This window comes from Eleginops maclovinus, chromosome 3 (assembly GCF_036324505.1).
Source record: "Eleginops maclovinus isolate JMC-PN-2008 ecotype Puerto Natales chromosome 3, JC_Emac_rtc_rv5, whole genome shotgun sequence".
NCBI lineage: Eukaryota > Metazoa > Chordata > Actinopteri > Perciformes > Eleginopidae > Eleginops > Eleginops maclovinus.
The window spans coordinates 22,187,678-22,200,845 of record NC_086351.1 but is presented as its reverse complement, the minus strand read 5'-3'; the positions used below and the strand labels follow the sequence as shown (position 1 = coordinate 22,200,845).

The following is a 13,168-nucleotide window of genomic DNA, read 5'->3' as shown; positions in this document are numbered from 1 at the left end:
CGCTTTAATGATCATGAAAGTTTCCTGGGGTTATTTGGGACAAACAGTGGGTTGCAAAAAGTTTGGGAAAGATTCAGCCTCGGTGTATTAGTATCAATGTGTGATCATCTCCCAATAAATACTTTATCAATTTCAACCAAGTAAGATCGAGGCTTATGAAAGCACCCTGGCAGATGCAGTGATAGGTGTGGTTTGGTATTTAGTTTTTATTTTGCGGCTTTGTTGCACCTTAACAGACGTATTGACATACTGCAATTGATAGGTCAGTTTGTGTAACCGTCGACTCTAACTGCTGTAAGCACTATAAGCAGTTGTGTAAAAGGCCAGTATGCTTGACGGTGGAAAAGCTTCAGCCCCCCCCCACACACCTTTTGTGATGTCTGACAGTCCATCCCAACATCCACATCCTGTGATTGGCCAACTCAGCCACCATTTAAACTGCTCCCTAGATCTCTTTTTATACATGATATGATATTGCTGTTCTTTTAACAATGACTATTATTAGGCTTCATTTTTTAGGGAAATGTTCGTTTTGTAATTTATATTAAGTGCAGGTCAAGGGAATTATCATCATCACGTGACTGAATGGGATAAAAAACTAAATGAAAATGTAAAAGGTGATTCTTGCTAATCAACCTCTATTCTCTTTGATTTCATTGCGTCCATAATCAGTTCATTAGGAGAAACAAAGTATCTTGAAAAGTGAAAACCTTTATAATAAAGTAAGAACGTTGTTGTTGTTGTCCATTTTGTTGTTTAGATGTGTTACAACAGATTCTTAACTAAATTGGTAAATCAGAAAACAAATAGGTTATGGGATAAAAACTTTAGAGGGATGCACTTGAGGTAAATCTGTTCTATGTCTTCCCTCTGATATGCAACTGCAGTCATGTTGAATTCTGTCAGTGGATCCGCTGCGGCGTCCAATCTATAACTGATATCCAATAAGGCGGAGTGTTGGCCGGTAAAGATTTCATTGAAATGGTTCCGCGCTTCTCCAGCAGAAATAAGAGCTCTGGGATGTTGCATCAGAACAACTTCCGGATCGTATTTCATTGTCTCACCAGTACCTTAACTAAACTCTCCCACCCACAGCCCTGTTTTTAACGTGGGGCTGTTTTCTAACAGACTGAAGTAACACCAGATGGGTGCAGCAACCAACAGTTGGGACAGCAACAGGCAGCAACCGAAAGTTTGCTGACATTTCTAATATTTTCCAACAGGATGAAAGAAAATACAGAAAAAATGTCTGTGAGATCTGGTTGAAAGTGGTGGGGAAAAAGGTAGTTAGTTGGACCGTAGCGGGATTGATCTTAACCATGAATATAAATTAAAGATTGTGTGTTTTTAGTTTATTCGTCTCTCTTGAGTTCTGTCTCTCCCTCTCTCTTTCAGTGTAGTGGTAATTTGGGCGAAGAAGTTTGCATGTGACCCTCCACCTGTCCTTACTGGGACTCTATTTCTGGGTCTCACACTGAACCTGACTATGTCTCGCCTGGCAACAGTGTGTGTGTGTGTGTGTGTGTGTGTGTGTGTGTGTGTGTGTGTGTGTGTGTGTGTGTGTGTGTGTGTGTGTGTGTGTGTGTGTGTGTGTGTGTGTGTGTGTGTGTGTGTGTGTGTGTGTGTGTGTGTGTGTGTGTGTGTGTGTGTGTGTGTGTATTCCAGTCTTGACCAAAGCTGTATAGGTTCCAATGGACCCCGACCGTAACAGCAGAACTGTGACCCGACTGGTCCTTTTGGTAAGATGGGGATAGGGCTAATGTTGGCACACTGGGTTCAGTTTAATGGAAGGTGATGTTCACGTGAGAAGATATGATTTACTCATTATGTGTTTCAAATAGATTCAATCCTATATTTGAAGGGTGTTGACACAGTTTATGCTATGAGTATACCGTAGCTGCTTTAAGGAATGACTGCGTATTGAGTGTTAGCGCGAGAGACAGACACTCACATGGAGACAGACAGACAGACACATACATGCATATACAGACCGACAGATAGACCGGACATGCTTGGATCTGACGCGTTGGAGATCAGAGAAATTAATAGTTCTGCTGTCAGGTGGTGGGTTATGCACAGTGTAGGGTTCAGTTTGAAAACAGGATCATGTGATCCAGCCAATGCCAGATCTGTTTAAAAACATAACGCAAACCATTGCTTGTCCACTGTGTGTCGCACAACACGCGTTAGTGTGAGTGAAATAAGACTATAATATTTAGTAAGTTTGACTTTGTACACTTAAACACATCAGAGAATGACTTGATTCTCATTGGAAGAGGTATGTCTTTTTGGGTGGAACCTACTCAAATGTTCTCTTTAGGTGCACATGCTTTACTTTTGCAAACTGACTTCTTATAGACTAACCAACCCACCAAAATGTGTATGTCTTAAAGATGCTGATGTGTATTTTTCATGGGTATATTCTATGGTCACTTGTTTAGTTCCATGATAGCCACACATAATACAATAATTATGTGACATTCCTACCACCTATCAGTCAGATCATCTGCACCATATGCATTCATGTCATGTGATTGATAAATCAAGAATACTTTTTAGCCATGTCTTTTATTTTTTCTCTCTCAAAGTATGTTTTTTGTGTATGTGTGAGTTCCTGTTTCTGTCCACATTTTTTTAACATCTGTCTTTTCATTAAGCTAGCATCAGCCGCTCAGCTGGTGCGGTCAGCGGCAGAGACACTTTTTCTAAGTTGTATTTTGTTTCTGTCCAGTGTGATGCAGTGTTTTATGGTTTAATTGGTCTTTTTGATAAAGCAAATTTGTGTAGGAATATTTCATTTTTATTTCCCTTTGGAACAGTTGAAATTGTTTTTTACGGAGGGTAACGCAATGTTGGTTAAAACAAGTTTGTCTCTAGCGCTGCACCAGAGTTGAACTACCAAAATAACCTGGTGAAAAGTAGTATTGAAACTACTGCAGTCAAACTATACCTACATTTAAAAAAAATGCTATTTGTTTGATTTTGTTGGTAGCCAATCAACACAAGTGTGCTTTGATTCAATACGTGGTAATGGCCACTACAGCAGTAGCTTTGGGAGGAGTGTTAGTGGCATTTCAGCCGCTGAATACTTCATTTTACTTGATGGGTATTGAATAATGCTAAAAAAACATGTATCAAATTATTAACTCTTTTGGTATTAGTACAAGTCCAAGCATACTACAGTAGTACTGATATGGTCATTTTCTAAATGATATCAAGTCCTACTTTTTCTTGGAATATTTTAACATTCTTTATTTTATAGAAAGTTTAATAGTAAAAATGATGATTGATTATGGTCACTTATAAGTTAATGGAACTCATCTTGGACCCTGTGTTTGGTGTGCATTTGGTATCTTTTAAAACTTGTCATATATGGCCGGAGAAATATAATTGACAACATTATTCCCCCCTCCATGGAAAACCACCTGTTATGTACACAAAGTCCATGGACAGCGTGAAGGCTGTGGGATGTAGTTGATGGCTTGTCAGTCGGTCTTTTATCTTTGATTATTTTGTTACAGATACTGTTCTCAAAGGTAATGAATGAACGTCCATGCTCAAGAACGATGTTTCTGCTGGCTAACTTTTTACATGATGCTCAGATGATAATAAACGTAACATTAACGTGTGCTGTAGGTTCTATGTGCATGTCCTTTGTTTATTGTTGAACATATTTTGTTTCGTTGACTATTACATAGTTACATTTTATGTTGTGCACTTCATTTCTAGATAGAGTACATGTTGTTAATACATTTAAAGTTCAATTACAATATGTTTGTGCACAATAAAGGTACTACACATGCAGACATTATTGGTGACAGTGTACTGCAATTTGTTTTTGATTAAACATACCATCATTAAATAATCCTAAATTACATTTAAAAGCCTTGGTCTTGGCAGAAGTTTTAAAAACTGTAGAATTCATAGTTATAAATAAATGTCTTGAGTCATTTGACATAAACTAAAGTAAAAAATATGTCGATATTTTCATCACTTCGTGCACACAATTTGTGTCCGAGAGGTTTACAAATCTGTTCAGCAGGAGGAGACTCTGTCTTAAACCCTTGCAGCAGCTAAGAAAAAAACTCCCCAAAAAATATGTATGAAATGTGAAATACAAAATAAACTTGACTTAAAGTTGTAGCACTTGCCTCTGCCAAAATGATATATGTTGTTATGCATTTTATGAATGACTTACTATTATTAATCCATTCACGTCACTGGGGCTGTCATCTGATAGTCGACCAAAGGTTAGTCTACTAAAACTTTTGTATAATTTCTTAAATAATTTTGTTGGTGTTACAACTAAGTTACATGTTCATAAGTTGTGTTTGTAATGGTGTAAGTTACGTTATGCTGTTTTGAGAGAATAAATAAATAAAATGTTCATTCATTGTCCCTGCTACTTGTTTCTACACACATTAAGAATCATTAATATATTTATCCTTTTACATGTCGCAACTAGTGAAATCGTTAGTTGAGGGCAGCCCTACACATCATGCAGCTTATTGTTGTTGCTTTTTATTGAAGAATTTTAAATACTTTTAAGTATTTTAATGTACTAAATAACACTGAATAGTATTTGATACGCTTATTATAGGATCTAGAAATGTGATCTGCAACCATTTACTAGAACTATTATGCGTCAGGGTTATGGTCGGACTATTTTAGAAAAATAATGAGTTCTAAAGGGTGTGGTCTAAGGGGCGTTGGTTTCGGAAAAAAATTTGAATTTGTTAGTTGCAGCCCCCACAATTGTTACAGTGAGAGAGATTGTTCTGTTGAATAAAAATGACACCTTTTAGGGTTAGAGTTTAAAAGGTTGAACTACAGTAAACGGTACTTATTAAATGTACTTACCCATAATTGTATTTTCATAATGCGTAGTGGTAGACATTTGTAAAAGATGTTCATCATGAATAAGGGTTGAAATCAAAGTCTGATATGCATTTGTCAAATGTAAGATTTATTTATTTTCTTCGCTACTGTCCACATGTCTGCTTTGAACACTAAGGATGTTCAACAGGAGTGTGTGTGTGTGTGTGTGTGTGATCACATCGCCTTGAGACTAAGACTATACAACTACACCCTGTATACACATAAGGATGTTTAGTAAGCTGCCCCAGTCCCCCAGGCCATTGTCTTTTGGTAATCCAACAATCATGATTACTGCTATCAACAAGAATTGGCATTTGAATCTAAACAACTGTGTGTGTGTGTGTGTGTGTGTGTGTGTGTGTGTGTGTGTGTGTGTGTGTGTGTGTGTGTGTGTGTGTGTGTGTGTGTGTGTGTGTGTGTGTGTGTGTGTGTGTTTTTACACAGTGGAAACAGCATATTGAAATATGTGTTGGTCTGATAAGAGCTTGTCTCTGAAATCCTGAATAATATCTTATCTGAACAATAATCAAAACATCAGCTCATGAACAGGGACTTTGAAAACACAGTTACAAAGGAGGGTTATCCATACAATGCACTGTGTTTAGTGCTGATGCTGCTGACTAACTGAAATAAATGACTAAAGACTTCATGTCCTTTGCATTTGGTTATTTAAACTATATGATTTTGTTGTTAATGTAGTTACATTTTCTAGGTTATTGTTTTTTAACTGTTGACTAAGTTATAGTTTTGAGACAGCATAATTCAAACCTTTATTTTATTATATCAATAACCATTTTTTGGAAAAAGTAAAAATTGGTTGCATATTATCTTACTGGCTATCTATTTCTACATAAATAGAATTTTTTTGGTCAAGAATAATCATTGGCTTGAGCATTCCAACAGGCTTTAACCAAGTCTTCTATTTTATTCCTCTTTGCCTGTGTCATTCCTGCTTCATTTTGTTTTTGTCTCTCTGGCACCGCCAAGTGAGAAGGGTATCTCCTAGTGTGAAGTGCTCCCTCCCTCCTCCACTCTTTGCTGAAAGCACCCTGCAGTAGCAGCATGGTAATTCTGCTCCTCTATCTTTCCTCTGCATCATGTTTACCTAGCAACAAGCATCACCCGCGGCTGGCCATCCCATTGGTCATTTGAAAACGCACCGGGGACCAATGGCAGAGCTGTTGCCATGGTACAGTGTATAGTTGCCGGGTGGAATTTTGCTGCAAGGCACGTGAGTCTCAGAGTCTGCTTGCCTCCTCGCACTGCCGTTGTAATCTCCGCTGTCTGGTCGTTAGTACAGCTGAACGTGATTTGGTGGAAGCTTGTCAGTAATTCTGTGATGGGAAATGCTAATCAGTAAAATAGGCATAGCAATGCGATTCAGAACTATCAACAGACAAAGAAAGACAACAGGAAACGGCTGTAATAAATTCCACAGCCTGTTAAAGTCTGCTAATGCAATGTGCTGTATCACTACCTACGAATGAAGTGAAGCAGTTTTAAAGCTCTCAGAACGATGTTTAGGCCTATTCCAAGTAAAAACATATATATGTAGAAATACAAATATGAAACAACTTTAATTCAGAATGAATGTTAAACTGCTTTTAAAAAAGCAAAGACAAAACATTAGAAATAAATAAGGATTTACGTTATAACAGCACAAAAGAGCTTTAAGCACGATGTTATATTAATTGTATATGCATATTGATTATCATATGTATTAATATAGTTATTATTGTAGATCCTATCCATTTTTAAATCCAGATTTAAAGTTTATCATTAGTAAATCATTTGTAATTATGTTGTTGAACAGGTAACTCATCCTCAGTTGTATCAATGCAACGGAATATCTAAATAGGGCATCTATATTATCTTTTAAATAAATGTAACTGTTTCGACTTCAATACTCGACATATTGCTTTATTATCTCCCCTATGGACAAGGTAGTTTCAGTCCTATTTCTTTGTCTTTTTGATGAAATTAATTTGTTACTTTGCTAATTATTTGTGTTAAAGGGCATGTGGCTGGTAACATTTATTTAATCATTTTAGTGAACAAACCAAATCTTTAACCTAATAGACACATAGTTGTATCTGTTGATTATGTGTGTGTTATTGTGGGTGTACTGTATGTTATTATGAACTAGTGTTGTATTGGAGCTGAGATAAGTGTGTTGTTTGCAAGGCATTATGACAGTAGAAATGTGGTAAACAACATGTTTTTCCTGAGTGCAAATAGACATACAGTATGAACACAGTAAACCAGCGGAAATTTGAAGGAATACAGTTAAGCTTCTGTATTTCTGTGTGCCCTGCCACCTTCTTGCATCCTGTTGGTTGTGTAGGCTATTTAATGGCTTCTCCGCCCATGCAGAAATATATTTGACATAAAATCCAAATTACGGAATGGTCCTTTAATGGCGTTAATGCCGTGTCAGCTTGTCTTCTCTCACTGCAAAGTCAGTTTTAGTTCAATTGGCACAGCTTGGGACTTTTTTTGTTGCAAAACTCCTTTTCCTTTAAACCACATATTTCCAGTTGATTTTCCTTTGTATTCACTGTATTTCCTTTGTACATTCCCTATGCTATCTTTGATGAAAGAAATTATATTTGTCATTGTTGTATTTGAACATTTTGTGAACTCAAAATGATATTGTGTACATGATGTATTTTTTAAAGTAGACCACCTGTAGTGATACATCTGCATGTGATTACCATGCATAGCATATTGCTGCTGTGCTGTTATGTTTATAAAGTTAAGTTCTGTTTGCTTATGTCTTATCTCTTTGAATGCAAGCCCTATAATTATAGCATGTTATTAGGCCATGCTATCTTATTTTAGCTGTAGCTGGTCAGCTGTTTTTCAGTGTGGGAGTGTAGTGATTTGAACCATGGTTTCTGGAGCCTGGAGCAGGAGTTCATTTTCAAGGAAAGCTGCAGGCGCTGGACCTGCAAATCCAGAATGCAGTAACTACACTTTTTGAGGGTTTCCATAGCTATAACTATACTTAGGAATACATTTGTGTTTAACAAAACAAAACAAAACAAAAAACAATTATTTTGTACAGCATTTTTAAACAAATGTGTTGCGATTGCAGCTTGCCATTATAGGGCTTTATAAACATTATTTATTTGGCACATTTTGAATGTGTACTGCTGTACAGTACATCGTTATTAGGGGAGACCTTTCATTTATACACTATGTAATGACAGTAAGCACACATTTTTTATTTCATATTACTGAGTGTTAGGGTAAAGATAAATGTCACATTAATAAGAACTGCAGTGACACAGGTCAGTATATGAGTTGTATTTTCCTTTAAGGAGCTGGTTTATGATACTGTGTGTGTATATGTGTAGCTGTTCCCAGGCAGTCTTGTGCCTGATTTAGCCGGAATGTTCGGATAGCAACAGTAACAACTTTTAGCTGGAGAAGTGAGTCGCACATCTCAGCTGTAGAGTCACTCAGTGACCATGTTCTGCCCCCTCTCCCTCCCTCCCTCCCTCGCTCTCTCCATTTCTACCTGACATCTTCAAACTATTTCCGCGTCATTCCTGCCTCGCGCCGTTTGAAGAGACACTGTGAAACTAAGCCGACCGCCCCGCCCACAAACTCGGCCGCTATCCAATCACAGCCAAGTATGGGACTTTATATAGCCAATTGCAGTGCAGCTGCCATCGCGTCGGGTAGCAACAGAGCCCATAGAGGGTGCTTGCTGAGTGAGGGTAGAGCTGCATTTACCCAAGCACACAGAAGTTCTAACATTGAGAAACACTGAATGAACTAAATGTAGCCTTTGTGTCTAACATGATGACATAAAACCTAGTTGTCTTGTTATTATAAATGCACCTCTGTCATATTTGCCTCAGTCACACAAAATATTGCAATAACCTTCATAATCATAGTCATCTGTTTGCAACTTGGTCCACTTTGATAGGGCATTAATCAACCCTATGTCACTTCTTGCCTTTCTCCATGCCCCTATATCTAGCCAGGTTCTCCTTAAACATTACAAAGAGCGGTTGTTAGAAGCAGACCACATATATTTGATGAAATACTGAACTGTATTTAAGATACAATCAAAGCTATAATTGTGAAAACCTTTTTTGGAAAGTGATGAGGTCAAGTTTCTGACTAATATATAAAGAAAAGTAATATGGGCCTGCTAGGAAGTGGTTATAAGTAGACTATGTAGCAACCCTTTTTGTTTTTGGCCGCGCTTTATCTATAAAACTGTGGAACGGGTTTAAGTAAAGGTTGTCTATGTATGCGTGAATATAAAGTTCCAGTATATATATCCCGCTGTTACTATAAATGGCCAGGACAGCAGAGGTCTGCTGGAACAGACTAAGTGGTCAGAGGGAAGGTTACTGTCCCGCTAACTCACTTTGGTTGTTGATAACGTGTATTGAAATCACTACGCATCTGAGTGATGGTTTATGTGAACATCCACGTGAAATATCGCTAATGTCGTGTTTTCACACTGTGTGTGTTTGTCGCGGTTTCACCGGTACAAAGTGAAGCTGCGCCAGGCTGAGCAGCCCCGACCCCCATCATAAGCACATGGTGCAGTCCATATCGCAGGGTGGGGGAGCTGTGAGGGAGAGGGACACAGATTCCTTCTAACGGAGAAGCACGAAAAGGGAAACGGGCGAGAAACATGATTCGAAATCGCCCTTGTGAAGGTTTCCACCTTGAAGAATTTGAAAACATATCCCTAAAATGTGAGAAGGACATGTAAAGGAGGACGTTTAATGTGAGAAAAAAGAGCGGAAGCAGACAGAAGAAGAGGCGCGTCATGAAGCTATGTACGTCGTCTGACAACAAGCTCAGGAACTTTACCGGATCTGCTTTCTTTACTTTGACGCGACTTTAAAGTTTGCTTTGTTGTTATTAAGACGCTGTTAGTATTTTTGGTTTAGTGGGATTACCTCAGAGGCTGACATTTTTCTGGATCGAGTTCTGCTTTGGTGAACGGAGGAGACTGTGGGAGTTTGAAAGTACAATGCAGGCCCACAGCGGCTTCTTTTTTCTATTTCTTCAACACGGATACTGGATCTAAACTTTTGCTCCCGGATTTATTCCCTTGCATTCCCCCCAACGGAAAACAGTACAGTGTCCCTGTTTGTATTGGTGCGTCATTTTGTTCCTGTTAGCCCGTGAGTCTGGATCTCTTGCCAGCGGAACTTTCTCGGGAGCTGCACGTCTCTCTGAAATCAACACGTTGCACTGGAACTGCTTTGTTTACATGTGTCTGTGCATTTGATTGTTGAAACAGAGGCATCCCGTGCAGTGTATGGGGATCACATTATTGTCTGGCCTTTTAAAAGGGCTCCTTTTCACCCTGGCAGAGGCCAGCCACCTTCTGCTGTAGGCGGGTGAAGGGGAGGCTCCTGGAGCTGGCTGGACAGGCTCTGTGACATTGGCAGCGGAGGGCTTTGTGTGTCACTGGATTAATCTGAGTGGTAACATCACTGTACACTGCCCTACTCTGTCCAGTGACCAGTCCCCCTGAAAGCGCCCGTAATTGGAGCTATATTTAGCTTAAGGGATGGGGTAAAAGCGGTCAACTGGAAACCCAACTCCCCTCCACCTCCTTCTCTTCCTATAACACCACCTCGCCCAGCCCACCTGTCAGCATGCTGGGCGAGCCTGGTTAGCACACACTTGACTTTCAGCTAGTTAATGTGTTTTACTAGTAGTGTGGGAGAATAACAAGTGGATTAACTTATTCTGCTGAATAACATGAGATCTGTTGGGAACCTACTGACCAGGGAATACTAGCTGAATTGTATTATCCTGGTTAAGGCTTCACTGGACACACAAACCTGTACTGGATTACTATTAAGATGTCTGAAGAACTATTAGCTGTGTACTTTTGGTTCAAACTGCTAGGGCTTAGTGAACCTGTCATAAGCAACTAGAGTTTATGCCTTTTCCCCTCAGACATTTAGCTAAAACTATTCATCATAGTGGCAACTTGTTCAAGAACTGTAAGAAAGGTCTACTTTGACTCCTTAAAATTAAATTCACCAGCCACCTGGAGCGCTACAAATCTCCAGCACACAGAAAGAATGCATGAAACTGCCGAAACCAACAAAACAAAAAGCTAACCTGACTAACCAAATATTCTATATTTCCCCATTCCCCAAACCCACAGAGGAACATAATATATATGTAAAATGAGAGATCTATATCTATAGTTAACTCCACAGAAGAAAGAGATTACATCCTTTATATTTTTACTTCAGAGAGACAAGCTGCCTGTACACCAGTTGGTTGCCTTAGAAACCACAGTCACAAAAAAAGAAAAAAGCCAGAGAAGACGGTGCCTTTTGATTGGTTGGTCGGTTTCCCACCATTTCAACATTCATTGATTTAGTTGGATGTAAACTGCTGAAGCGAACTCTGGGATTGAAGACACGTCTCATGAGAGACTAAACCCCCACACGCCCACCTGTCAAAGCGTTTTGATTGACAGTTTTTCCCTGCTGGATTGAACTATTGCCAAGCATTTCCATGGTGATCACATCCTCATCATCATCTGTGGAGGACAAGACTGTGCCCTCTTGCAGGATGGTCCAAACAGAACCTTGGATCGCCACCGGCCTGCTGCGCAAGAACAAGAGTCAGTACACACACAAACACATACTCACCTAAACAGAACCACACATTCACAATCCCAAGTAATAGTGTAAAGTCTCTTCCTTTATTGACAGTTCAACCACAAGTGTGAGTTGATACTCGTTTTTGTGTCTGCAGTTTGTCATCAATAGGATGCTTATTATTTTGTTTCTGTCAGTCATTCAGCGGGTTTGATACTTTGTGTGTGTCAGTATGACAATCTTTCAGAGGTTCTGTGTTTGTTTTTGTTGCTGTTGAGAGGTAATGGTGAAGTTTGTCTATCCCTGTCACTGAGCTGCAGCAGGAAGCTCTGCTATGTCAGACAGTTTGACGTGGTCAGTCAGTCTGGGACACTGAGCTGAGAGATGGGATGTGAGGATGCTGAACAATCCACACTGTTGTCAGATGTGTTATCACTACACACATGTTGGATTATAATTTGGTACTTTTACCTGTGATTTTACAATATCAACCAAGGCCAAAGGTTTACAATTGGTGTGCCATAGCCCAAAAGCACTATGGATCAACTTGTGAATTTCCAGGACAGCTATTTTATAAGTGGCGCTACAAAGTGCAGTCTGTCAGGGCTGGCCTGCGTGTCCATTGGCTGTTGAGTTTCTTCAGTAGTTTACCATGTTCAAAGTACAGGATAAAAAGCTAGCTTGCTCTATGACATAACCAAACACAAGTTTACAGAGAATACATTAATTTCAGTTTTAATTACTGTGAATACTACAAAGAATTGCTGACCTAACTTGAAACCAAGCTCGTAAATCAGTTTTTGCGTTCATTATTATTTCCTAAGCAGCTGTGTTTAACTTTAAATCAGGACTATTAACATGGTATGATTAAAAACCTTTTTTAGAGCGTTTAATGTTTGTTTTTAAAGCCTTAATTAGACTCTTTTGCTGCAGTTTTAAGGCTCACTTGCACAATGATATTTTATTTTAATTGAGGTAAGAGAACATGAATATTGACTTACATTTGTCATCATTGTTGGGGATTTCAGTTATTGTTGCCAATATCGCAATAATATTTATATTTATGCAGTCAGTGAAAGGAATCCTGTTGTTGACCCTAATTGTTACACCATGGGTGAAAGCTCTTTAATCAGTGTAAAAGTATCTTCTTATTGGTTATGTCACCTCAGAAAATATACATTGTCTATTACAACACAGTGACAGATGTTTTTGTGACTGTGTTTTCTTGTTGATGTCTAGTTGTGTGTTTGTGATATAAGCATGGCACACTTGATAAATTGTGCCAGACCTTCTTCACTTGACTCAACAGTATTGTTGTTGATTTTTCTTCCAGTCTGTTTTGGTAATGAAGGAAAATCACAATAACAATATGAACATGAAATAATGCCAAGTTTATTATTTTACTCAATTATAATTTTTCCAATTAATTGTCATCTTTAATGGATATTGCAGTTCCTTTAGCTGTCACTTTTATCCAAAGCGACAATAAGTGCAATCAACCATAAAGATACAAACTCGGAACGGCAGGAATCCTGTAAGTACATTAGCTCAAAATAAGCCAAACTATTTCAAGTGCTTCAAACAGAGATTAGCTTTCTTCTGTTTTTTGTTATTTTATCGGCCAAGGTGCAGTTGAAACAGCTGGGTTTTCAGTCTGCAAGAGAGGATGTGTTGACTTTCTGCTC

General features: G+C 38.7%; 1 protein-coding gene across 2 annotated transcripts in view; it reads left to right on the top strand.

Moving 5' to 3' along the window:
• dyrk1b (dual-specificity tyrosine-(Y)-phosphorylation regulated kinase 1B) overlaps positions 1 to 13,168 on the top strand; it is a 38,631-nt gene that overhangs the window by 5,993 nt on the left and 19,470 nt on the right. The window contains exon 1 of one of the 2 annotated variants that reach the window (XM_063878922.1): positions 9,470 to 11,506. The exons of the other annotated variant lie outside the window; for it this stretch is intronic. Within the exon in view, the coding sequence (XP_063734992.1) occupies positions 11,398 to 11,506 (109 nt within the window). The 5' untranslated portion in view covers positions 9,470 to 11,397. Of the gene's footprint in view, positions 1 to 9,469; positions 11,507 to 13,168 lie in introns of those variants that run through there. 2 annotated transcript variants of the gene reach the window in all.